The 27561-nt window shown below is 44.4% G+C and overlaps 1 protein-coding gene across 4 annotated transcripts in view; it reads right to left on the bottom strand.

Annotated features, from left to right (window-relative positions):
- Positions 1-215: 215 nt before the first annotated feature.
- F5 (coagulation factor V) overlaps positions 216-27561 on the bottom strand; it is a 56690-nt gene continuing 29344 nt past the window's right edge. Inside the window, exons 11-26 of one of the 4 annotated variants that reach the window (XM_016148614.2) lie at positions 26578-26728; positions 25623-25835; positions 22557-24443; positions 21986-22502; positions 18869-19061; positions 17913-18149; positions 16819-17029; positions 15391-15570; positions 13394-13510; positions 12490-12561; positions 11470-11573; positions 10875-11030; positions 8818-8962; positions 6854-7005; positions 3934-4116; positions 216-2308 (exon numbers count right to left, since the gene is read on the bottom strand). In XM_016148614.2, the coding sequence (XP_016004100.2) occupies positions 2162-2308; positions 3934-4116; positions 6854-7005; positions 8818-8962; positions 10875-11030; positions 11470-11573; positions 12490-12561; positions 13394-13510; positions 15391-15570; positions 16819-17029; positions 17913-18149; positions 18869-19061; positions 21986-22502; positions 22557-24443; positions 25623-25835; positions 26578-26728 (4665 nt within the window). In that variant the 3' untranslated portion in view covers positions 216-2161. Of the gene's footprint in view, positions 2309-3933; positions 4117-6853; positions 7006-8817; positions 8963-10874; positions 11031-11469; positions 11574-12489; positions 12562-13393; positions 13511-15390; positions 15571-16818; positions 17030-17912; positions 18150-18868; positions 19062-21985; positions 24444-25622; positions 25836-26577; positions 26729-27561 lie in introns of all 4 variants that reach the window. The other 3 variants (XM_016148615.2, XM_016148612.2, XM_016148613.2) reach the window with 3 other exon arrangements.

Raw genomic sequence — 27561 nt, 5'->3', positions numbered from 1 at the left:
CCGGCACTCACAAGTCCCACAGACCATGGCAGACCAAGGAGCAGTGCTTAGAGGGGCCCGCGGGCACTCCCCACAGCACGCCCTGGGGCTGTGCAAGGAGCAGGAAAAACCCCCCTCCCGGTTTCTGCCTGGAAGGCGGTTGCTGCACACTTTCCTGCTGCGGCCTGTGCGTCTGGCTTCTAATCAGCCGGCCGGCCCGTGGGGGCCGAGGGGTCCTCCCTGGAGCCTGAAGGAGCTGGTGGGCACATCCCTGCCATCTCCTCAGCACACTGCGGCAGGAAACCAAGTCTCCCGCTTCTCCCCGGAGGGAGATTGTACACACACGTAGTACCCCCAGCGTTACGGCTGCCACACGAGGGACTGGTTCCCAAATCACCTAGCTCTGGTGCTGAGGAGGCTTGGCATTTACGAGTCCCCCAGGGCCACACAAAACCAAGAGGTGGCTCCAGGTGGGAGCACAAGCCCTCCCAGTGACTGTCCCCTCTGGCTCAGCACAGAGTGAGCTGGCAGACGCCCGGCTCCAGGTTTCTCCCCGATGGGGACTGGACGGCACGTCCGATGTCCTGGCTTTCTGACCTGCTGCCCAGAAGTCTTCGGGAGCTGATGAGGCGAGTGGTTATTGTCCTCCTGCAGCCTGAACAGCTCTGCGGGCATTCCTCATGCCTTAGGGACAGTGGCAGGTCTTGGCATGCCCTCATCTGCTGGGAACCACTAGGAACAAAGAAAGTGGCTTGGACAATCACAGGGGCAACCAGGAGCTCAGGCAGGGCTGACTCATGGGGTTCAGATATGTGAGCCCGGTGCGTCAAGACCAGGAGAGGTGGCTATTTTATTTAACGCACAGAGGCCAAGGCAGAGAATCAAGAAAAAGGAAGAAACAAGGAAATATATTTCAAAGAAAGAAACAAGATAAATATCTAGAAACCAACTTAATAAAACAGAGATAAGTGATTTACCCAACAGAGAATTAAAAATGATAGTCATAAAGGTACAATAGGCAACTCTGGTAACTGTAAAGATGTTCCAGTGGATCATGCCCCCTGGTCTGCACAGCCGTGTGTCCTCCCGGCCTATGCCACATCCAGGCTGGCCTGTGACTCTCAGTCACGTGCGGCAGAACTGAGACTGTGCCAGTCCTGGGATTAGCCTTTAACAGGACTGGTGGTGTTGGCTCTCTCCTCTTGACTTGTTTTACGCACCAAGTTCTGGGGTGGTTTGTTCCACAAAAATAGCCTCAGCAGTGACTTTCTATCCCATGTGACTTAAAAGATACCAGGAGGCTCCCCAGTCTCATGGTGTCCATAGGGTCATTGGATGCCAAGTTCCCAGGGGAGGGAGGGCTGCAAGGGGACGTTGCTGAGGCAGGGAGAGGAGGAGGCTGGGGCTGCAGAGAGAAGGGCACTTCAACTGCTTGCCAGTTTGGCCAGGGGCCAGCCCTCGCAGAAGTAGCTGCAGTTAGGCCAACCGTTCCAATGCTCCTTTTACAGACTGCGGCTTTCCCTTACGTGAACCTATGGTTTGAAACTGTGTGCCATGTGGTGTCAGCTAGAATGAAGCCACGGTTCCCTGTTCAGTTCTCTCATGGTTATCTTGGCTCTGTCCTAGTCCTAAGGGAGACCAGGCCAGATTCACAGGTCCAACAGGACAATTGAAAATATGCTTACTTGTATCTTTCCTATGCAGAAAAGTCGTTGTCATGTAGGTGAGAACTCGGTGTTTCATATGGTAAGACAGTTTTTCTTTTTGCTGTCAAGAGGTCAATGATTTCAAAATCTCACTTGCTTCCTTTACTCTTAAATTCTAGTTTCTTTAAAGAAAAATGTAGGTGTGAAAGCTATCCAGGTCTAGAAATTGTTTTTAAAAATAATATTTCTTTTATTAATGTGTTTAGGGTTTAAGAGAACTATCAGGAAGCACATTAACTACATGAATATATTACTTTATATAGCATATTTAATCATTGTGAAAGATAAGCCATTTATATTCAAATTAATGCAAAAATAATAGTTATCTCAATGGTAGCGAGGAGTTGCATTATAAAAGTTTCATATATAAAATTTTATTCTCTGACAGAGAATGTAACAGAGCTATAAAACACATTGCCCACTCTAAATAGTTCGATGTCTTTAAGAGTCCTTCTTGTCTCCTTGAATTCTCAATTCTAGTAAATATCACAGCCAAAGAGTTCCAGGCGAAGTGCAATACTTTGATTCCATGTTTTAGGAATGATGCGGATAAACCTAGAAATGATTGGTGGGTTGAAAAAGTTCTTCACATGTCCTTTGATATTACTATTTCCTTCGAAAATCTGAAAGCAAAATATGAGAAAATCCTTAATGATGGTACAATGGGTATAAAAATCTTACAGATAATTTTTTTTGTCCTTTAAGTTCAAACTGAGGGCATCGAAGAACACTTATAATATTGTCAAAGAGATGATTCTCCATCAATAATGAACTCACACTCCAGACAGACTTCTTTAGAGATTTCACCTCACCAATGATCTGAGTCAAATTAGAAAAAAATAAAGACGTTTGTTATGGTATCACGGAGCAGTTTCAAAACCATCTCTGCCCTGAGGCCCTTTGCAGCTGTGTGACTTTGAGCAAATTACTTAAATTCTCTGATTTTCCATTTCTCGTTGGCAAAATGGGGATAATGAAATTATACCTCATAGAAGTTGTAAACATTGAAATGTGTGTAAACATATGACAAGTGCCTAGTAAGTGTCAGACAGTGGCACCAATAAATGCTTCGCTATTACTAACATCTTCAATGACATGCAACCATGCGTCTTCACTTCTCCTTTTCAGGTATGTCCTATATCAGGTAAACTGTGTCCCCTCTCCCTTTTTAAAAAAATTTTTTTTTGCCCCACAGCAAGTTCCCTGGCGTTTACACACAGCAGAAGCTATGTGTAATCACTATTTGTTTATGACAATGTGCTTACCCAGCTATGCAGGTGCATCATAGTGCAATGAGAAATAAACCAAACCAAAGAAACAGCCAGCCCAGGGGTTTAAAACGAGAGGTTCAAATTCACTACGAGCTGAGCCCGTGATGAGCTTTCGATAGACGCCCGCCCCCTTCTCCTGCATTGCCCTGCCGTTAGCTTCAGCTCACTTCCCACTCCTGTGATGTCGGCTCATCTCCTTGCTTTGCCCCTCGTGGCACCTCAAAGCCACATAACCGAGAACCGAGGAGTAGAGAGGAGTAATTCGTCTTGTAGGAAATTAGTCTCCTCGTCAGTAAAGATAATTCCTTTCTGCTCAGTCACAAAGACACAGAAAGTTTTATGGCCATGGGTATTTGATCAGTGGTGAGTAACAAGTATTTTCAAGGCAACGCCGATGTGTTATTCCAGACCTTTACAGTAGAATATTTTCTAGACCCCTGTTATGGACTGCACGTTTGTGTCTTCCCAAAATTCATATATAAAATTTGATATATCATATAAATGGGATTAAGAGGTGAGGCCTTTGGGAAGCAATTACACTTATAAAAAGAGGAAGAGACGGGGGCGCTCTCTCTGTGTATGTGTGCACATATCAAGGAAGGCCCTACGAGGACATGACCAGGGAGCGGGCTCTCGCCAAGAACCCGACTGTGCTGGCACCCCGATCTAGCACCCACCCAGTCTATGGCGGTTTGTTGCAGCAGCCCAAGCAGACGGAGGCGACCCCTGCCCATCTTTCTCAGTCGGGGCTAGCGAAGCCTCACATCCCTCAGTGTTTCGTTCTCACTGTTTCACAGGCGGCTCAGTCAAAGCTGAAAGATAATGTGCAGGGTCCCTGTCCCGAGACCAGGACTTAAAGAAGTGCTGCATGTCAGTGCGTGTTGGGCCGGCGTGGAGAGCTACTGGCAAACGCAAGGAGCTATTGTCATCCTGGCAGTTTTCCAATCGCTTTCTTTTGCCCGGGGAGCACTCTGTACCTTGTCCACCATGGAGAATTTCTGCCTGTAAGGTTTCCATTCCACTCCCTGGTCACTGTAGTGGATGGCATAGCTCTTCACATACATTTCAGAGGACAGCGACTTGCAACCCTGTGTTATGATGGCAGTTATCTTCTTGACTTTGAGCAGATCAATTTGTAACCACTGTTTGTTGTTGTTTGCCTATGAAGATGGTAAGAACACGTGGGTAAGACAGATGTTAAGACCCTTGCCTTTCATAGACCAAGATACTCAGAAATGCACAGAGCTCAGAGGATTTGTTTTGTTCCATCCCTCAGGCTTCCTGCTCTTCTCGAAGCCTTCCCTGTTCCTTTTCATTTGTTGTCCCGGTGCATGTTTTAGCTTCTGCTGGACTATTTCACACATTCTACAATCATTACATATTTGTTTGTTTACTTACTTACTTGTATCCCTTACTCTTTGAGGACAGAGACTGCCTTAGTTTTGTTTCCAAGTACTCACCATAATGCATGGCACACAGTTGGTGTTCAATAAATATTTGGTGAGTAAACGAAAGAAATTTACTTGAGGAAAAAATATTAAATTGGCAAATTATCTGTAAATGTTATTCTCTCGAGTTTGTTTAAATGCTGTGATATTGATATCACTGATATTACTGAAGAATTATTTGAAAAAGAATTGGATAGTATCCTTTATTTTAGAAGAGCCTCACTTTTCTTTCCATTGCTAATGTCAAATAGGAGAAATAGTCCAGTTTCGTCTTTCCTGATATTTCAAATAAATATAATGTTTGAGAGACCCGATAAAGCTATACCTTGGGCATGAAATGACATAGAAATTGTTCTGTCTCTGGCCTAACACAATGCCTAATTACATGGTTGGCGATATGTACTAGGAGAAAGATGATCAGAAGGACTAATTGAGTTTTAGAGTAACCTGAGATGAGTTTTCAACTTCGGGAGAGTTATCATGCCCCATACTCTCAGCGAATTCTATACGAGATAATGAGTACTGCTTTATTTTCTCAACATCACTCATGTGCATGTCTGTATGTGTATATATGTATACACATATGTATGTTACACAGTCACATGCTTTATGAATTTTAAAAGAAAATTCATTGAATTAAAATGTTAATTTTTTTGCTAATTTTGTAACACTCTCTAGTGAGATTTGGTGGTGTTTTAGTGTGTCTTCAAATCAAGAATGTGCTAACGATACAGAATACAGGTAGTTAAAGGAGTTTTGTAGGCATAAATTATTTTTCGTAGGCATAAATGTGGTAGAGACCCTTCAGTCTGCATGTGTGCCTGCATATGTCTAGTTTAGATTTTCAATCTCCCTAAAGAGACCCTATAAAGACATTTCATGCTAATAGGTTAAGTGAAACAAATAGTTATGTCCTAAAATTCCAGATTTAAAATGGCAGCATTAAAAATTAAAAGTAGCATTTCATCTTTGGAGCCTGGATTACTTCGCAAAGACTAAAAGCAAACCATTTATGGAGCAAATTCTCTTTCAATGCCATCAAATGGAGAGTGGGGTGACAAGGTTGCACCATAAACAGGTCTAAAGGGTCTCCTGAGACAGAATTCAAAGACGCCCTTTCTCCAACTTTTTAGTTTCTTTTTTAAATTACTTTATTTTTAAAAATTACATAAATATAATGTAACATTATTACTTCTATTATTTTAGCTTTTTGGGTCTCAGGTTTTCCTGCAGAATTGCACAGTGAGGAGTTTGGGGTGCTTTAAATGGTGGAAGGAGCACTTTCCTTTGGGAGAATGAGATTCTGATCCTGCCACTAGACTAAGCTAAAATTATTTACTATCCTTTGTGTTTAGACATACGATGAGAATTCTGGACCAGAGGCTTTGTAGAATCCATTGCTGCTCTAACAGTCTGCAATTCTATGATGGTCTAGAAATGAGTTTCAAGGCATAGACATTGATTGATCCCTAAGACTACCTGTATGGGGTCCAGGCTTTTTTATTTGCTCCACTAGTTCCACAGTTACCTTTTCTTCCTGGTGACCTGCTTTAAGGATAGGATGTGGAAACCCATAGCAAGTCCAGGGACTTGAAATGTAGGTATCTTAAAGGAGGGAGTTAGGAGGCTAGAAGATGGGGAACTTGGATTAAGTTGGATTGTTCTGATTTCGGCCTCCATTCTCATTTCTCAGGTCAAGTGAAGAGTGAAATAAGTGAGTCAATTATTAATAATTACCATGAAATGGGCTAATATCAGGGCAATATAACTCTCTGGAATATGTTTCTTCAATTTAGATCACTGATTTATAACCCTGATTTCATAGTGCTTTACCATGCTGTCAATTGTCTAAAGGAATGACGCAAAGTTCTCAAAAAATGGGAACAAAACACAGCACTCCTAATAAAATGAAAAGTATTGTTAAATTGTATGCGGGAGACGGGGGAAGATGTTGCAAATCTAAATTATTTTTCATTAATGTAAGTTGTCTCAAAAGGGGTTTGTAAACTGTAGCCTAAGGCCAATCCAGCCCTCTGCTTGTTTTTGTAAATAAGTTTTATGGGAACACAGTCACGAGCTTTCATTTACATAATGTTTATGGCTGCTTTCCTGCTACAGTGGCAAAGTTGAGTAGTTATGACAGGGAATGGATGGCTCACAAAGCCTAAAATATTTATTATCTGTATCTCTGCAGAAAAACTTTGCCCATCTCTGCTCTAAATCAAGATGAGACAAAGAACCACAGGGATGATAAATGACTTCTCTGTGAGCCAAAGTTAGAGCTAAGACTATCAATTCAACAGAATCCAAAATTCTTAGCCTGGGGTCATAATCTGGAGAAACAGATGATTGTCTGACTTCCCAGGCCCTATGTTCCCTGTTGTGAGAGCCTTTGTTTTCTTCTGGAAGGCTGAGTGAACTCTGTTCACAGGGGACGATGATAATTCACCTTGGCTTGCCAGGCATTCACACGGCCCTGGGCGTTCAGGCGGGCACGGAAGGGCTCCCAGTAATCTCCCCACCAAGACATTTTAAATGAGGAGGCAGTGATTTGCGCGTTTCCTATCTTTCCACTTTCCATGCCAAGCGGGGTGGAGCACCCTGTTGAGAGATAGCAGCAATGTGATTAAATACGCGCCACCAATATTCCCTGCACAGTGTTCCGTCCTGCAGAGGATATAAGGAATAATGTTACTAAGTTACAATGAAAGCAACCATCACTACGGTCAACACTTATCGTCCAAGTACCAAATCCTGTTTTTAGGCTTCACATGGATTTTTACTTAATGCTCCCAATTATCTTCATTTTATGAAGAAGAAAAACACAGCAAGAAAATGTAACTTGCTTAATAGAACACTGCTAGAAGAATCAGAAACTAAATTTGAGCCCAGGTACTCGGACACCAAATACCTAAGTGTTCTAAATGTCTAAACTTGTTTCCTTCCTTCACAGAGTCATAGAACTTAGGGTTTTGCTTTGAGATAGTAGACGATAATCTATGTATATAAAAACAAACTATTCTTCTAATAGCGGACAATTAGTGGTCACATTTGGTGTTTTATTTCCATCTCCTCGAGGGCGATTCATGTTACATGTAAGAACCATAGCTAGTGAGTGAGCCCAGTTGCCTGCCCATCACCATCGTCTTGGTGACGTTTTGTTCTTGCTAGTAAATTATGCAAACATATTCTTGAAGTGATACCTCACTTTCTCCATGGGAAAAAAAAAGTCTTAAAAAGAAAGCCTATTGCTAAAATAGTTGAATGTCCCATTTTAGTATAGCTTGACTCTATGATCTGAACAACCAACCATTTACATTGTATACCATATGGAAAGAAAAAACAATGATTTATAGAGCCATTTCAAGGAGTGTTCCCGCCTGTACCAAATTTGCACTTCACTGGGAGATGTTCCGTACCACTACTATCTGGGTACTGGCAAAATGCCCACATCCGTATGCCTCATGAGTACCAGACTGTACTGCAATGTCATCTGCTTTGGTAAGAAACTGATTCAGCTACTTTCTCCACTGTGAGTGGTGGCTCTTCCCTCCACTCTGAGAGAAGGTGCCGTAGCTCCCCAATGAGTGTGTTGAAGCAAGTTTCAGGTGCACCTATATATATCGATCTCTTTCCGCCCTCAGCCCTGAGTAGTCAGCCAGGTGCTGTCTGGAGCCAAGCCCCGGGCTACCTGCTTTGTTCTTTTACTTAAGACTGCTAGACAAGTATTATTTTCTACATGTGCTATGCAGTAAAAAATTTTGTAAAGTCCTACTTTGAGAATTAGAGAAGGAAAATGGTAGATAAGACTCTTAAAGATCTTCATTATATATAGTAGGATTTTATTATAGCCATTTATGATTACTCGGATTTATTTATGCACAGGTTATGCAGTCTATCCCCTGAAAAACAGCAGCTTACATAGAAAAGGCTTAGGTGCCTACAGAGGGTGTGAAACAGACTATGGAGCCCAATCAAGGTTTTGGGGGGTTGGGAAGCCGAGTTAGACTTCCGAAACATCCATCGAACAGCAGCGTCCAGGAGTGTTGCTAGATCCTGTTATTAATTAAAGTCTGAGTGACCTGAAGAACTTTGCAAGAGTGAGGCCTAGTTTGAACTGATTGAAAATGGGCTGACTGAAGTCATTCTAAGCTGGGGCCCTTTGCTGGAGGGTCAGGCTGGTGTCCTCGTCCTCCAGGTGTTATTCAGAAATGCCACCTGCCGTGTGGCTAGCAGAACCGGGGCTGGTCTAGGTCGCAAGGAGAGTTTAGTTCCTGGGTGGAACTTCTATGTCACCAAGGTTTTTCTAGGAGCCTAAGTGATCGAAAACCAAAAATTCTGCCCCTTCTCCCATACCCCTGAATCCCGATTCTCTGAGTGGTGGCGAGATGATAATGCATCTTTTTTCCTTACCATTGATCTCACAGCCTCGCAGCTCCAACCGAAGGGCAGGTTTGTTATAGAATCCGGTTGGATAGATCCTAATATATCTAGCCACAATAGGTGGATCCAACCGATTTTCTTTTATTGTAGAGGCATCCGAATTGCCATTAAAATACTAGAAGAAAAGAGAAAAGCTCAATTATATAAAAATTCTCTATAAAGTGATTTTATAGTAAAATTTGGGTCTCATTTAATATTGTAATGTTCAGTTTTCATGTGGCCAAAACCAAACCAATTTGATCTTGTAAAATAATTGGGGCTACTTCCACTTCAGGAATATGGAGTAGACCTACTTGCTCTATTCTTCCTGTTAAGAATAACTGAAAACCTGAGACTCCGAAAGGTGGAGAAGAGAAAGGACACTGGCTGGGATTCTGGGACCCAAGGAGCTACATGGCCCTGGATTCCTTGGGTTTCCTTTTTGCCTCATACCCTAGACTCGGAAATGAATAAGCCAGAAACCAGGAAATACCCGTGAGTACAGACAGAACAGCCCCAGCAAAAACCTGCTTCCTCTAGCTTCGAAACCAAGGAAGGGCAGCCTGGCAAGACAAAATTTTCGGACAGTAATTGCTCTACTTCAAGCTCAACAGCATAGAGACAACTGTGGCCTCTCCCCACCCAGCAGCTGCAAAGGCCACGGGGACCTTGACGTGCAGGTCACAGGACTGTGATGAGGCTTCTCAGCACAGTCACAGGGGCCGCGTCAGAGGGCCACTCAGGGACCCAGGACTTCTGGCCTCACCAGCTGCTCACAAGGCCTCCACCCCCGCAGTGTCCCGTCCCCACACCACAGCAAAGGGGCAGCCAGCCCCCTCAGCTGGGGAACCTGGACTTTGACCTGGCCTGGCAGTAAAGAGACCGTACCCCGCCCCCTTCCCCTGACAGAGCAATGTCAGAAAGACCAGCCAAACAGAAGAGCAGGCTAAGTCCATAACTAAGTAAGATAGAAAACAGAAAACAATAGACAAAAGCAATGAAACAAAGAGCCAGTTCTCTGAAAAAAAAAAAAAAAAAAAATTGGCAACTCTAGCAAGACTAACAAAGCAAAAAGCCATGAGATAGGCAATATCACAACAGACCCTGTGGACATAAGAAGGATAATAAGAGAATACTATAAATACTCTATACACATAAACTTAAGAACTTAGAGGACAAGGACCAATTTATTGACAAACACAGACTATCTCAACTTACCCAGTGTGAAATAGATAATTTGAACAGCCTGTCACTTAAAGAAATTGAATTTGTAATTTTAAAACTCCCAGAAAACAAATTGCCAGGCCCACATGCTTTTGCTGGTGAATTCTACTAAATGTTTAAAGAATTAACACCGGTTATAGACAGTCTCTTCCAGAAAATAGAATAAAAGAGCATACTTCTCAATTTATTTCATGAAGTTAGTATTACTCTGATATCAAAATCAGAAAAGACAGGACAAGAAAATAAAACTGCATACCGATATCCCTCATAAATATAGACACAAAAAATCTTTAAGCTATGGATTCTAACTATAATCTGTTCTCTCTCCAATACTGATTAGTAAGAACCATAAATCAAGATTTTTCTGATCTGTCCTAAGGTATAGTGCAAATAATTGTTACTGTAAATAGCTAAGCGATAACATACAAAATTAGGTGTAGATAATATAGAAAATTAGAATATAGAAAGTTAGTAGAATCGAAACTCTCGGTGGCATATTTTGAATGTGGACTCCTGCGGGCACAAGACCAGATATTCTGCGCTGCTGCACACCATCTGCCAATCTGCGAAGTCCGGGTCTTTAGTGTGATGATAAAGTGATTTTTAAAAAAAGTTTTTGGTGTTTTGAAGCGTCAGAAGTCAGACCTATCCCTTTAATGTGTAATATACAGACTTATCATTTTACCGTTTTCATTCATACGGCCTTAGGAAAGCCATTCATATTTCTGACACCCAGAAAAGTGTCTTTTAAAAAGTAAGTGTCACGGGCAGGGCCGCAGTCTGGAGGTGAGTGTGTAGACGTGAGAGGAGCAGTGGGCACAGACCATCACGTTCCCGGTGCTGTTCCCTTTGAAGATCTGCCAGTTGGTCTGGTCCGAGCTGTAAGCCACACGGAACTCGGTGGTGTAGTAGGACTTCAGGTAGTGCTTGGCGCCTTGGGACTGGATCCCTGTGACCAGGATTTCCCTCTGCATGTCCACCTGCGTTACAGCAAAGCCATTAAACAGAACTGTCCTTGTCAACAAGTCACTGCCTTAATTCACTGTGCAACCAGCTTTCTTTAGAACTAAAGAGCCGGCATTCAAGGTCTTAGTAAACTAATACAATGGCTAAATGCAATTTGTGTTTGAGCACAAAGTACCTGCACTTGAATCCCAGCACGACCACTAACTAGCTGCGTTGTGACAGGGAAATTAGTTAATCCCTCGATGTCTTAGATTTTTTCATATATAAAATGGGATATTACTAGAATTAACCTTATGAGTTTCATTTTGAGTATGTTTTATATTTAGAATAATGCCTAGCACCTAGTAATTGCTCTTTCCCCTAACATTGCAAGAAAACAAGAAAAAATTATTAAATCGGTGTTATTTTTATTCTTACAATAGCACTAAATATGATCAGATTAATAAGTCATACCTGGATCCAAGGTTTAAAGTCAAATTCTGTTGACATTTTATCTGTTATCCAAGCATTATATGATCCGCCATTGTTTAATCTTGCTAATTTGGGCTCCCAATAACCTAAATCCAAAGGAAGAAAAAAATCATTCTGAATTAAAAAAAAAAATACAATTAGCAATTTCTCAAATGCGGTCAGTCCCAGAGGACAGTTTTATGCAGTTAGGAGACCAGATAGTTGATGCAGGCCTCAGCTACTGGTGTAGTCCATGAGGATGAAATCTTGGCTTCAGGTCTGTGCTTGGTCAGCTGTCGACTACCACCCTCCCTCTTCTTGCATCCGGGTCATGTTTATCTCTCCTCTTTATGTTGACGCGGTTGCTGCTGAGTGTGCCTGCTTAACAGGGAGAAGGATTTATGGGAGCCTCAGACCCTTTGCAGTTGACCTTTTGATCTTGGAAAAGAGTGAGCTTACTTGGAACAGAGTGAGGAAAATTAGGAGTTCCCGACACACAGTGAGTGAGCAACAGAGTTTCTTGAACAGACGAATGGTCAGCATAGCAAAGAGCCCTGTTAATGGCGACCGTAACACATGGCTGATAAGACCTTGGGAGTCCGGCTGGACTATTACATGTGTGACCAAACCCAGAATGGGAATAAATGGGGAGAGATTTGGAAAAGGGCACATGGGCATATCAGCAAGCTGTCTGCTCTCGCCCAATCTGCTGAGAGGTCGGGCTGCCTGCGCAGAGTTACCAAGTACTCCTAGCTCTTGGTCTTCCCTGGGAGAGACTCTTTGGGAACAATATACACTAGAGGGGGTGCAAGTGATGTGGGGGTGTTGACTGGTTTTTAGCTCTTGCATAGTGCTCTTTCCTCTACCAGATAGGCCCCCTAGATGGAGCTGTTCTACCATGTTGCAGTAGGGAAGGGCCTGGAGAGGAACAGGGCCCCCAGAGTCAACAGGTGGGTGGTTTGGCACACTGTGCACTCACAGTGGCAGGTGGTGGCTTTCTCAGGTGACGAGGCCGCGACTCACCCGAAAAATCAGACGCCTTGATCTGCGAATCAGCTATGATGCCAGTGCTGAGTCCCACTGGCATCTTACATTCTACGAAAAACAGAACAAGGAATGATTTTTGCTTAGAAAATACATTTAACAAGGTAAAAGCTCCATGGCTAGAGATTAAACCTTTGGTGGGTAGTAATTAGATACTGTCACCTACCTTGTGTAGCACTGACTTTGACATATCTGATCATAAAGTGGTAAATACACTAATAAAGACTGGTGCTTTAATAGAAATAGTGACACCCCAGAGGAAAACAACTGAAATCCTGAAATCAAATTAGTTTTTAAACCGATTTCCATCTGTTTCTATCTTTGAGTCATTTTATAACATCAAGTAGTAGTCCTCAAAAGACTACATTCTAAAAAATTCACCTGAAAGTTATAGGGTTATTTACATGATGATGGAAGGGAATCCAGCTACTGAACTATCTGGAAATTGGCACAGTGCTTGGTACTCATTGGATGCTTAATAAATGCTGGCCGGCTGCTAGACAGACAAGTGGAAATTGTTTCTCGAACACCGAGGTGCCAAGTCCAGTGACTGTCTTGGTATTGTTGAATTCCTGCTATCTTTTCCCTCCTCTGTGCTAGGCATCTTGAGGATTTCTTACATGCACTTTCCCATGGATCACAAATCATGAAGGCGGATGCTTTATGTTTGTTCCAATTGAGAGGAACGCCTTTGGACTGAACCGTTCAGGTTAAGTTTCCTAGATGACTGACATTTGCAGTGTAATTAGACCATGGCCAGACTGCTACAGACTGTGTCTTTGTCACAGCAGAGTTCTGAGTTGAATATTTCCTATCTAAAGTTGGTAATATTCTAGTGACAGGACTCTCCTGCTCCACGTATCAGGTGGCTCTGAGCCGATACCTCTCTCTATGATGAGAAATGGTGTTTGCATCCCCGCTCTCTGGTTTTCTCCAACCTCTGTGTCTAGGAGCCACCAGCCAGGTTTTGAGGCCTTCATTTCAAGAGTTTTAAATGAACCTAAAATAGAGAGTGAAGGACATTACATACTCAAAGATTAACAAGTTACTACTGGTTGACAGCTATCAAAGGATCGTAATCATTGCATTACAAGAAGCTTTAGAACTTAAGAGTTATCCATTTCTCTTTTTAGGCAGGACCAGAGGTGTAACAAACAGATCGAAACAACAACAGAACAGCAAAGCAACAGCAGCCGCAGCCACAGCCACAATAACCACGACCACGACCACCACCACAAACAAATTGCCCCAGGACTTTAAAAAACCTCCAGCACCGCTTACTAGAAAGAAACTTTCACTTATCTAAATAGTTACAAATTAACCCACATTTCACTTATCTAAATAGTTACAAGTTGACCCACATTTCACTTATCTACATAGTTACAAGTGAACCCTTATATAGCATAGCTTCCTAGTCCTAAGTATAAAAGCGACTTGGAATGACCTATCATTGGGCCTCAAAAATAATGTTCATTTTCCTTTCTCTCTCTTCATTTCACTAGTTTTCTTTTTTATATAAGAAAATTAAAATAAAACGTCCTTCTCCCCTGTTTCAAATTTTCAATAGTTTATGCATTTGGATAGAGATGTACATAAACTGTTTCAGAACATGACTGAAAGAATGAAATTTCTGAAACCTCTTATTATCCATTCTGGTATTGAATATTACCCACTGCCAGTTAATACTTAAATTATGATGACTGTAATTTGTGACCGTTTCCCAGATTGTAAGTAAAAATTAATAGCTGATGGTCATTCTTCTCAAACGCTAAAAAAGAACTCAGGCCTTCCCCTCTCCAACGCAGACACTGAGGTTTGAAGGTTTAGGTGTACCAGCCAATCCTAGCTACTCAGTGCTTCTTGCAGGCTCATGGAGAGGCTGGCTGTTCTGGTGTCCCTGATTTGAATAGAACGGGTCTTTGTAGCTTTATTAGTGAGTCACTGGTATGTTTAAAACAAACAAGAACCAGGCCCATTTGGATTTCTGTGCCTCTCTCAGAGGCTGACTCACACAGCAGCTTCCCGCCCAAAGTCCTGTAAAGGGACCACCTTCACTAGCTTCTCAGTGTGGAAGGTAGGCTGCTTGTTAAAGATGCAGACCCCTGGGCCCCTGCCCAAGACAGCAATATCTCTGCCTTAGCATCTGCCTTTAGCCAGCTTCCTGGGTTTTTATTATGTCCAGGACAGTTTGAGAACCCGTGGCATCTAGCACTCACACACCTACCTACACACAGAGACACATTTAAAACAACCCATTGGCACATAATGATCCTTTTAGATGACTGTAGTTTGTTTAAACCTTATCATTATTTTGCACATGAAGAGCTCTAAATACACTTGTTAATCTTTAAGTTTTACAGCCATTAAAAAAAAAGAATCTTCTTTTCTCCCAAACAGCCTCATGAGTCAGTTTAAGATTAGGATCCCTGTCATCACCTGCCTGAAGATACCAGGGTGATAGAGTAGGGGGCAGAAGTCAAGAAATCAAGAATCCCCCAAACCGTAGTAAGCGTCCAATCTCCCCCTCCACAGGAAGCTTTGGCTGCCTGGGACCCGTGGGACTCATTCTGTACTCTGCCTAAGACCTGGCCTGCGTGACATACAGGGGCTTGGAAGAAACTCGTTAGACACAGTGTCTCTGGAGAGCCGGCTGGGCTGCACACTCAGCTGTGCGGAGCCGCAGAACGGCACGCACTAGCTGGCGTGTTCGTACTCTGCATGCAGCTTTGCCATGTGGCGTTGCCCAGGATCCAGGCCTGAAGCCATGCTTGACCGCTCAGAAGGAAATGCACAAGGAGGAAATGGGGGTAACCGGTGCTGAGACGGCCTTCCATCGCCATGGCTTTAGTGGGGATCTCTTTTTATGACCCAGATCTTTACCAGGCAGAAGGGGCCAGACTCCTAACTGGTGCTGTTGAGTGCCATTTTCCAGCAAGGTCTGGCCATGGACGTGAACTACGTGAATGTCTTGAGCACCGCCCAGGTTCAGCAGGTGCAGCCTCACCCACTCTTGCTCGTACATTTTCAGGCCAGGCAAGTTGTAGATCATCCCGTTAATGGCTGAAAGGACAGAGAATTATACTCAATTAAACATCTATGTGCACCAGGAGAGAGGCTGGTAAGGACATAGGAGGGTCCCACTCACCACGCAGCTTCCTTATGAAGCCACATGCCAGGCCCACCCCGGGCCCCCATGTGTCTGTCATAACAGCAGTGAGAACCACGGGCTCCTCCTCACACCGGCCTGCAGCAGAAGGCCCCCTTTCCGGGCGGCTTACCACTCTTCTCCCCAGGGTTTCCGCTTCTCCTGCTCTGTGCTTTGCCCATAATTCTTTCCATTTATAGTATGAATTACCCTTTGCCACAAAAAGATAAAGACTAATATGAGCCAGATAAGGGAACCCCAATGTTTAAAGGAAAAGAGAGCCAGTAAGGGGATATGCAGCGTGTCACCCTAAAGACCTCCTAAATTCAGAAAGGTAGTCCCAGGCAAAATTAGGAGGTCGGACTTGATCTTTGTTGTGTCCACAGCCATCTCGATTCGTGTTTGTTCTCGCATTCATGTGCTAGCTGCTCTGCCCCTTGCCAGTTTGGATGTCAAGGGTTCTTTGACCTTATCCACTCTCCCTTCAGAACTGTGTGTGTGCGTGCATGCGTGCGTGTGCTTGAAGCACCTGGTAAATTTGATCACCTTGAAAAATACACAATTTTAATGATAAAGCTTAGTGCTACCCTGCATTTAACTGGGAGACTGAAGCGAGGGAAGTTTTGTTGTTTATTATTCTCAAATTAAAGGATCTGCTGTGGAATATCAGGAACCAAGCAAGTGAATTTGGGGGGGGAGAGGAGTTGAGATCGTTCTGGCTCCTCAATTTGTTCTCATATGCTTCTGGTTCCACCTGGGAATCGCTGAAAGCTAAAACTGTTACAGTCATTCCTCTTTTAGAAAGCTTACATGGATAATCACTTCGCTAGAAATAATTTTCCTTTAGAGGTCAAGAAACGGGTTTATTAACTATTTGAGTTGCAGGATAATGCGCGCTGGCTTTTTGTAGTTGCTGGGTTGTTTGGGCTTGTTTTGCAGCAGCCTCTGTGTCTGTCTTTCAGACTTTCTCTCCTCTCCTCCACCTGCAGTGCCGCCTGCTGGGTTCCATCAGCCCTCTGAGACATTTAAGGACCTAGTTTGAGTTATAGTTCCTCTTTCCTCAGAAGCATCTCATGTCTAATCTTCTGGAGACCTAAGGGCAGACACCACTGTAACCCGGTGTGGTTTAGTTCAGAGATTATATTAAAGTCAGAGGAAAATACCGTGAAACTCATGGGACTGTTTTACTTCCGAGGACACATGTCCCCAAGACCTCTTGGGCTTCTTTTCATAGTACCAGCTCTTCTTTTCATCGAAGACCATGAAGAGCAGGACAAATTCTCGCATGTCCACAGGCTTGTTGCTCTCCTTATGCAGTGTACCTCTCCGGCAGATCAGAAGGGGGCCGATCAGGCCCGAATGGATGTCCTTGACCTGGGAGACAGGAGGGGCCAAGTGCACATGTTCGTTCTTAGAATTTTTCCTTGCCCTTCTGACCATCTCTGATCACATAGAGAAGGAACCCTTCTCAGAAGCTCTCAATGTGAAAATTATAAATGAGTAGCTTAAGAAGGATAGACATTTATCATCTAATTCTATGGCATTCATATTCCCTTTCTCTGATTAATCATTTATCTCAATATGATAGTAATGATAATGATGAAAATAATATAGATAGTATAACAAATACTATTGAGCAGCTACTACTATATTAAATATTTCGCGTATAGCCTCTTATTTAATTCTGACACTCCCACATGGTAAAAAGAATTCATGTAGTAAACAAATATTACTAAGTGCCTACTATGTGCTATATACTGTTATTATCTCATTTTTAACTTTAGAAATTGAGGCCAAGAGAGGTCCAATAACTTTCCTAGGGCCACATGGCAAGTGACAGGATGGGAATGAAAATCGATGTTTGTGCTCTCTCTACTATGCTCGAGATGCGGGGGTCTCGACTTTGCAGTTCTTTCATAGAGAAAGAGCAGAAGAAAGTTAATACTCGATTAAAGAACGTACAGATAAACGTCTTCCTCTGTAAAGGTGGTCCCTGTAACTCGAACCAGCTGTTTCGGTAATCTTTACTCGTGTCGCTGAACTCATCACTGAACAAACTTTTCTCCCTCACTGTCATTTGTAGACCTGCAGCAAGAGTCCCTGGCCATGCTGGCTGCAGACTGTGGACCATAGTCCTTACACATTCCTCATGGATGACAAGACAGACGTTTAGCAAGAAACGATCTTGACCTTCCGCTTGCTGGACTCAGGTTTTAAGGTTAGGGCAATGACAGAAACTTGGGATGGCCGGACCTACCGGGTTCACTGCTGAGTAGTAGGCCCAGACCCGACAGGCGGAGCCAGGGTTTTCCGGCCCTGACCGGCCGGTGGCGTGCCACACGTATGTGTAACTGCCGTTTGGCTGAACGGCGTTGTCTTCTTTAAACCATTCAGGAGAGTCATCTTCATAAGTCTTCCCCTCTGACGATTTTTCATAGGAAAGCCCGTGAACATGAAGAGAATATGGTCTGGATGCCAAATTTTTAAACCGAACCTAGAAAAATCAATGATCTACAAATGTCCTTAAGCTTAACAAATATCTGAACTAAAACATGTCAGCATTGAAGTCCAGAGTGAAGGGCTGTTAAGTGAGACCCGAGACGGAGCGAACGCCTACGATCGCAGAGTAACTTATGATATTATTCCATCCCACATCACCACTGTCCTGTGAGATAGGCCCAAATAGCTTTCCCCAGAAACACCAAAACGTGTTTGTTCCTAGCCCCAAAGTAAAAGGACTGACATGATCTACAAATCAAATGCCAGTGCTAGGTGCTGCAGTTCTGCAGGTGCGTCAGGCTTGGGTCTTGCTCATGATAAGCTTTCAACCTGCCGCCGACAGGGGACATGCACACATGAACTCAGGGCGAGGATCTGGAGACGAAAGGCGCTGCAAACCGAGTGTGAGCAGGGTTAGATGTGCGTGCCTGGGGGGAGGCAATTGGCTGAATTTCTTAGGGGAAATGGAATTGGCCCTTCTAGAATGAGCGGAAGCTTAGCAGAGGGAGAAATAAAATTACGAGATCATTTTTTTCTTGAAGATTACCAAATTACTTGGCAAGCAATCTTTGATGAGAATTTTTAAAAATTATTTTTAAGTTTGGAAAATAAATAAATCACCTATAGCTCTCTCTTGCCACCTTGACCTTTACCACCCCATGGTGCTTGTGGGAATTCCTCTGCTGATCTCAGCAGTGCCGAGGGGATGCTTACTTGGATAACATCGTCCACTTCAGCTCTAATAACAGGACCAAGGATGCCAAGATGCTCTTCATACTCCCCCCGAGGGTCATGTCTGGTAAAAGTGCTATCAAGGTACTTTCGAAAAACCACTTTCTTATACACGGTGTCCTTTGGAACACCGCCGTCTTCATCGTCCACTTCACTGAAACGATAATAATAGTATCTGTTTAAAGAACAAGGTAAAGACTATTCAGTTTGGGAAATTATCTGGACAATGTTTTCTGAATATAGCATCTAGCCTAGAGAAGATATTTAATAAACATTTGATGAAAAAAATGAATGAAAATATAAATGACTAAAAACACAAGCCAGTAAATATCCTCCAACTCTCAGCTCACATATCATTTCTTAGGTAACTCTTCCTATGATCCCTTAGACTAGATCAGATCTCTCTATAGCATTCCTGCATTTCTACAGTATTACTTTTATATACATATTTATATACATACATACATATAAATGGATGAGCTTTTGGCCTGTTTCCATAGGCCTGGGACTACTATTAGACTACTATGGGAATTTACTATATATATTTACATATATACATACATACATGTATGTAAATATATATAGTAAATTCCCATAGTAGTCTTATAGTATTTCTATAGTAAATGTAGTAAATTATGTGTCATGTATTTGTGAGATTATCTATTAATAACTGACTCTGCCACTAGAGCGAAAGCCCTGTAAAATTGGGGATTGTACAAAATTTGCTCTTAATTGTATTCCCAGGGCCTCCCAGGTTATCTGGTACATAGCAGGCAGTTAATAAATTTTCCTTTAATGCATTAATGAGTAAGCAAATATAATCATATATTAACATAGCAGATTTTAATATCAGAGCAGACAGAGCCACGCAGTGGGACAGTGGCAGAGTTTGGGGATATTAGGCGACTTAAGCCACCCCTGTGAAGGCCACTGGATGGATGGGTATTTTCTACTCTGAAAATAGCCACCCTTCTCACATTTCCTTTTGCTGAATCACATTAATCTTCATGTAGTTTACCAGCTGCTCCGTCTGGGGCCAGAGTATGTCAAAGTTTCCCATTGACTCTTAAATTTCCCAGGCCTATGGAAACAGGTCAAAAGCTCATCCATCAGTCTCTTAGCATTTGTTGTATACCACAAGCCAGCAACAGAGTATCCCGTTCTGCCTGCCTTCCAGTCAGCAACTTCCTACTGTACTATCCTCATCCTTCCAGACTCAAAGCATAACATGCTGTCTCACAGAACACGAGGACAAATGCCCCTTGACTGTCATTAAAGTAGGTGGCATATCTGGAGCCCCCGGGACACAGACGTGAAGGAGCTAGTCCCATCCCTTTCCACTCCGGAAAGGCCCTAAGTCTTATTCCCTTAGGGCTTTGCTCAGAAATCCTCAGATGAACTAATTATTTTTATGTTGCAATGGGTGCCGCATTTAAATAGAAAGTCATGGGAGAAAGTGTTTTAAATATTGTTCCAGTGTGAAAATGTCAGGCATCAGATTAATGAAATAATTTCTGTGAGTCATACCATGCAGCGTGTTTGCTTACACTAATTACACTTTGGTTTTTAATTTATTAGTGTAACAGTTAGCTTTCATAAAAGCTGTTGACCGTATCTAGACAGTTTAAGCATGGTCATCACATTATGTCCCTGAGAATCTGTAGTTGACTAAGCCTTGCTCCATTTCCCCCTTCTTTCTCAATATTGTCATTCCAGAATACAGAGCCTAGTCCAATATGGCTTTCCGCCCTTAAGCAAAATGAATTGAACATTATCTTTTAAAAATTCAGACGGGTCCCTCAGAGACTCAGGCCACTTACAAAATTGTATCAACTTCTTCAACTCTATGATGAAGAGTGGCTGGAACTCTAAAACGTTAGAGCTGAAGAGGATCTTGAGGGTCATTTGGTGTAATTCATTTGTAAGGTGAAGGTAACAAGATCCAGGAAGGGAGCCAATGTATTCCCGTGAGCTAGGAAAGGCTTAAAGCTTTTGAAGGGGTTGTCATCGCCATTTAAGAAAGAACAAAATCCTTCCCGTGACCTATGAAGCCTAGTGTCGCCTGGTCTCTTCCAAGCTAGCCAACTACTTTCTCACCATCCGCCCTTTTCCTGAGCTCCAGCTGTCCCGTCCCCTGCTGAAGAGCTTCCTCCTTCCCTGGGGCCTTGATCACCCTGTTCTCTGTCTGGAATCCACTCCTGACCAGGTCGGTCCTACTCGTCTTCAGATCTCAACTCAAGTGTCAGACTCCCTGATCCTCATATCATCGTGTAGCTACCTTTCCTTCTCGGTCTTTATCATGGGTATATTCTACATTTTTATGTGATGACTTATTCATATCCACCCTCCCAACTAGACATGAGGGCAGGAGTCATGTGAGTTTATATTCTCTTTAGTCTCAGCACTTAGCACAGTGTCCAGAAGAGAATAACTACGCATCAAAGAGTTATTAAATGAGTGACTCTATAAACCAAGTTAAAAATCAAGAATAAATCAAGACAAATCATTATCTAATGACTACCTCAGTTCAGGGTATAAACTTGCTTTTTGTTTCTAGGCTAATTTACATCTTTTTGCCTCTGCTACTGGAATCTCATGGAATTTAAGTGAAACTTCCCAAGGAAGCTGTGTACTTTATATTGATCAGCAAACAATTTTAAAATGTTTTTGGTAAACAAGTAAATGCAAAAGGAGATTTCTACATCCCAGACTTGAATCTCGAGCTAACTTCAGTGAAACCATATTGATTAGCAGGTGGCTATGGAGAGGCTGGGTTCTACACTGGAGCAAGAGGCGGGAGCAGGAACGTTTGTCCTGAGAGGAGAAGAGAGAGGCCAGGGCGTATTTAACTGTGGACTATCGCAGACGTCTTACATCAGTCGTTTGTACGTTGTCCAGATGTCCTCTCAAGTAGAGAGGCATATTCTGGAACTGACAAAGGAAACAGTGTAAACCAAGTTGCAATTAGGGGAACTAAATCATACTGAGCATAATTTGCCCAGAATTGTCTCCTCGAACTGTTGTAATTAGTTAGTTTGTTTTTTTGTTCTTAAGCAGTAGTGGAAAATGAGAATATTAAAAGGAGAAAACTGGCCAAACCTTTGTGCAAATTTTGCATAATCCCAGGATATTTCTTCGGCAGCAATGTAATAATTTTTTCTGTTTCCGTTGTTGCTGCGGAGGTACCATGCTGCAATGTTGTCAGGGTTCCTGGAGGAGTTGATGTCTGTCCTGATATCGGTTTTGTAAGGGTCATCATAGGCCACATAATCAACTTCGACGTAGTCTTCTTCGCTGCTCTCTTCCTTCTCCCTTGGTATAATCTCAATGTAATCTCCATCATCTCCACTGAAGCCGAATACAACCGGTGGATTCAGATCCCTTGGTAGAAATGTGTTATTTAGTGTAGGAGACAGAGAAGGAGATGGCATCTGACCAAGGTCAGGATAAGGGAAAATCTGATCAAATTCTGGAGGAGGCAATGACTGACTAGATTCAGAAGCATGAGATGTCTGATCAGGATCTGGAGGTGGCGATGTCTGCCCGAGATGAGGAGGAAGAGTCATCTGACTGAGGTCTGGAGAGGGAGTCTCCTGGCCGAGGTCAGGGGAAAGGGTCATCTGGGTGAAGTCTGGAGAGAGAGTCTCCTGGCTGAGGTCAGGGGAAAGGGGCAACTGACCAAGGTCAGGGGAATGGGTCGTCTGGGTGAGGTCTGGAGAGAGAGTCTCCTGGCTGAGGTCAGGGGAAAGGGGCAGCTGACCAAGGTCAGGGGAATGGGTCGTCTGGGTGAGGTCTGGAGAGAGAGTCTCCTGGCTGAGGTCAGGGGAAAGGGGCAGCTGACCAAGGTCAGGGGAATGGGTCGTCTGGGTGAGGTCTGGAGAGAGAGTCTCCTGGCTGAGGTCAGGGGAAAGGGGCAGCTGACCAAGGTCAGGGGAATGGGTCATCTGGGTGAGGTCTGGAGAGAGAGTCTCTTGGCCGAGGTCAGGGGAAAGGGTTGTCTGATGGAGTTCTGAGGAGAGGGATGGCTGACTGAGGTCTGGAGACATGGTTGCCTGCCAGCCTTCGAGTTCTAAGGAAGGGGGCATTTTCCCCATGTCAGTAGGGAAGGACTCGTTTCTTAGGCCATAGTCGAGTGTTTGGCCAGGCCCTGGAGAAGGTCTGTGAGCGGGGTCTGTAGTGACGGGCACGTGGCCATTGTCTCGAATGGGGAATGTCTGATGATGCTCCTCAGGGGGCACCGTCTGGTAGAAATCTGGAGGGGAGCTTGTGTGGTTGGTGTCGTTTGGGGGGCTCCGGTGATGGTCAGGAAGCGAGGCTCCCAGGCTAAGATTCACAGAGGGGAGTGTCTGACTGTGGATGGCGGGGAGAGGCGTCTCACTGGGCTCGGGAAGCACGTCTGAAAATGTGATGTTGGCCTCTCCTCTCAGAGGGCGAAAGCCCCTCGGAGAAAAAGGAACGTGGTGTGCAAGCTTCTCTTCCTTCTTCTTTTTTCGTGTCCTAATGAAAAAAGTGCCATTCTTCAACCTACTTTTTCCTCCATCCTGTCTTACTTGTGGAGATTTATACCTAAATCTAGAGGACTTCGGGTGGCCGCTCCGCTGCGCAGGCTTGTCCGTAAGAGGGGCGCCTTCTCCCCCAGCCCTGGAGGCGTTCTGGGGGCTGCTCGGCACCTGATTACCAGCCACGTCTCCATCGGCTTCCTGGATTATCTCATAATGCCCTTTTTCAGAAACCAAATGCCATTTCCCACTCAGAATCCTAGATGGCGTCTTTTGTTTTAGGAGTAACAGGCCACTGGGAAGGGCCTTCCGGGGCCCCGTTTGGGGAGGAGAAGAGTTGCCTTGGCTTAAGTGTCTCCCAGGCTCATGCGCCAGGAATTCCATCAGGGAGAACCTGTGCTTTGCCGCTTGTTCTCTCCCTACCTTGACTCTCTTATGTTTAGCATGTTCTTGACTTCCAAACCCTTCTGCACCCAGTGGGAGCAAGCTTATCTCCGTGACATTCGACCGCAGAGGAGCCTTGATAGGGTCTTCAGAATAAGGCATGGAATGCCCTTCTGCAGAAAGGTTGAGAACTGAGTTCTTTTCTAAGTTAATGTGTCCCACGCGGGGACCAGCCATGGTGGCTTCCAGGTGAGGAGGAGTCGTGTGAGGTTCTGCGAAGTCATCGGCAGTGAGCCTGCTGACGTTACGTGGAGAAGACGAATTTGAACCAACGGCTGTGTCAGTATTTGGAGGGACGAATTCAGAGCTGTTCTCCAGGGCTAGAGCAGTAAGATTGAACTCATCTTCCTCCTGATTCAATGATGAATTTCTGAATGACCTAATTCCTAGTGACAAAGCCAGTATGTCCTGGTAATCATAGTCCGCATCTTCCACATCACCTTGGTTTTCCGTAGAGCCACGCATTTTCCGTGTAGTCATGGCCGTGGACGCTGAAGGTTCGTATATCTCATATAGGTCTTCATCATCGTTCCGGATACACTTCACGTCCCTGAATCTCAGTCGCAGGTTTTTGTTTCTTGGATTGGAATTCATGGTAGTTAACATCCAGGTTCCTATACAAGAGAGACAGAGAACAGAGAGCTCTAGGGCCAGAAAAAGATGTAAAACACGCTAGCATCCATTGTGGCGGATAACTTCCAGCAGACTTGAGTCAGAGACACACCTGTGAGGCCTGTGGCCCACCGCTGGTCTGCGAATTGTCGTTTGCTATTTCACAACGACAGGAGAAGAACTGAGAGTAAAGTGTTCAGGAAATTTTAAAGCAGTTTGACGTTGCTGTGGCATCCAAGCACATGGTCAGTGAACTTGTCTCGTTTGACAGAGTATAGACCAACAGTATTGGGCAGTAGAGATGAGGGAGAAGAACTCAGCACAGATAGTTTGAGAGTTACTCTTTCCGAATATATTTTAAAAGTGCTGAATTGAGAATAAAATGAACTTTGAGAATTATAAACATCTTGCTTGAGAATTGGAGTTAGGAGCAGGATGGTGACATCTACTCCCAGAAATAAAAAACATTTAGATATTTCTAAGTAATAAGTAATTCAGGTGGCCCAGGACAATTTCGAATTTCTTTGCAATGGTATGATCTGTTGGCACACTGAAGACTTCCTGGGAGGTGTCCAATTATTGCCACTTGCCAAGTGTCTACTGAGTGCTAGGCACTTGGCACGTATTACGATTAATGGTCAAAACAACTCTGTAAGGTGTTGTTCTGTTTTTCAGATTAATAAAATGAGGCTTAGTGAGGTCAAGTCACTTGCCCAAGGTTATACAGATATTGAGTGGCAGAGCAGCATTTGAACCTAGGTCTGATGCATTCCAAAGCCCACATGCTTCTGATGACACTGTGCTGTGTCCGATGCCAGCCTCTAAGGTACCATATCAGATGATCGTTAACCCTAGGGATGGCTGTCTTAAAAAACAAACAAACAAACAAACAGAAAAGGGCATTTTGGAAAAAGAAACGTTCTTTTTTGACTAAATGCTCATGCTTCTTCCTCAAAGCTATGGCTTATGTTGCTGCGGACGTGTGTCTGTGCTTCTCACTTAGCCCGGAGAAGAATAAGTGGGACCCACATTAAAGGACTGGGCCTGTTGAAGGGATTAATGCCCCAAATGGAAATCGTGAGGAGTGTTGAAAGCCTGCGAGGACCAGCGAGCTGGGGGTGTCTGGCGAGCTGCACCAGACCTCGAGAGGCCAGAGATGCCCTCGGCATCCGGGCCCTTACCAACATTGTCCATCGTGACGGTCACAGATTCCCCGCGCATGGGAAAGAGGGTCAGCGTGTCCTCGTGCCTCTTTCCGTAGATGAACGAGTGCCCAGTGAAGTGAATGGTCAAAATGTCATCCTGGGTTCCCACACTGCAAAAGTGCCACTGGACAGTGTCATCGAAACAGAATCCCAGGGTGGGTATGCTCTCCGGCACGTAGCCATTGATAGCTGAAAGAGTAAAGTCTGTTAGAACGCCAGGCCTATCAACAAGGGCACGTATCTAGTTATACGGAAAACGAACGTCCCAAGGCCGTGACTACGAGATGAGCTTCACCAGGTCTGGTATGCGACTGGAGGATCAAACTCAGGCTTCCCCCAGCAGTGGCTCTGGGCCCTGAGCTTAAGCCGGCAGCAAACGCGTCAGCTGGGGCTCAGGCGATCCCTTCTGTCCCGAACTTCTTGGCGCGCCCTAAACCGCTTGGCGGCCTGACGTTCCAGCACCCCCGGCTCCCCATCCGCATTGACCTTCTTAGTCTCATTTGACGGTCCAGCTCCGGGTTACCTACCGAGCTGCTGCCCTGGCCTAAGGAGTTCGCCTTGCACCTAGACAGATTCCCAGACACCACCCACCACGTCCTGCAGCCCTTCTTCCCTCGTCACCCACGTCCCCCGCTCTGTGCCTCCCTGCCCGGAGCACGCACATGCACGCGTACACACACACACACACACGCACGCACGCACGCACACTCTGGGAGCAGGAAACCAGAAGACTTGTAAAGACAACAAGCTTTTGACCTCTTGCTGTAAACGGGTTGCTGTAATGTCCCCCAGTAATGTCACCACCAGATCCCCGGGCGGAAGTGGGCCCGAGAGGTGCGTGGGTGCGAGTCCACGTCTCTGCCCCGAGGCGCAGCCACGCTCTAACCACAGCAGCGAGAAGCTGATGGACAGACGCAGGGCTCCGACTTACTGCTCATGAGGTTTGATTCATAAAACTTGGGGTCATCGCGGTTCACCTTGTCGGGATTTTCACAAAACTTGTGGATGTTGTCCTCAATGTACCAGCTCTTGTTTTCGTCGAACAAAGCGAACACGGCCTGCTGCTCGATGTCTGCTGCCCTCTGGCGGGTGAAAGTGGCACGTTCGGGGATCGCTGTCCAGCTGATCGCCCACAGCCCGAGGCCCGGCCAAAACCCACCGGCACAGCCCTCACGACCCCCGAAGCCATGGGGCAGGCATTTATGAGAGCCCAGGTGTCCACAACCCTTGTCAGAACCCATGTGTCCACACCCCTTGTCAGAGCCGCAGGCGTTAGCAAGAGCGAACCGAGCAGATCACAGTCCTGAGACTGAGCTATGCTAATCGAGAGATCCCGGTTCACCATGGCAGCTGTAATTCTGCTTCTCTCTCAGCCTGAATGATTGGATGTGCTCCTGGAGTTGCGAAGGACAAAACAGGAGGAGGAAAGCTTTACACCTCTTCCCACCTGTTTTCTCTCAGTAAATTAGGTCTTCCAAATATCCGTTTCTGATCTTTCTAGGTATATATTTATTTTGTGTGCCTTGGGCTGAGACTTTTTTTGATTATAGCTTAACCTAATTGTGAATTTTAAGTTAATAATATGTACTTATTATTCTTCAGTGCACATTAAGGCAGAAGATCCATATCTTTGTTCACATCCTTCTGTATAAGTTAGTCTCGCTAGAGAGGGACATCGTTTAGGCCCCGTCTCACTAGAAGCTATATCCCCAGTGTGTCTCTCTTTTCTCTCTCCAGTGCAGATATCTAAAGGCAGCAAGGGTTGTTACAGAACTTTACACTTTTACCAGATGGCGTCTCGCCGAGCCCCAAAGCCACCCTATCCAATTTTTAGGACGGATTTTACCCATTTGATAAAAGAAAGAAATTTAGAGAGGCTAAATGATCTGCTTATCACATAGCCAATGTCAACAGA

Source organism: Rousettus aegyptiacus, unplaced genomic scaffold (assembly GCF_014176215.1).
Source record: "Rousettus aegyptiacus isolate mRouAeg1 unplaced genomic scaffold, mRouAeg1.p scaffold_m13_p_17, whole genome shotgun sequence".
Taxonomy (NCBI): domain Eukaryota; kingdom Metazoa; phylum Chordata; class Mammalia; order Chiroptera; family Pteropodidae; genus Rousettus; species Rousettus aegyptiacus.
This window is presented reverse-complemented; position numbering and strand designations above follow the sequence as displayed.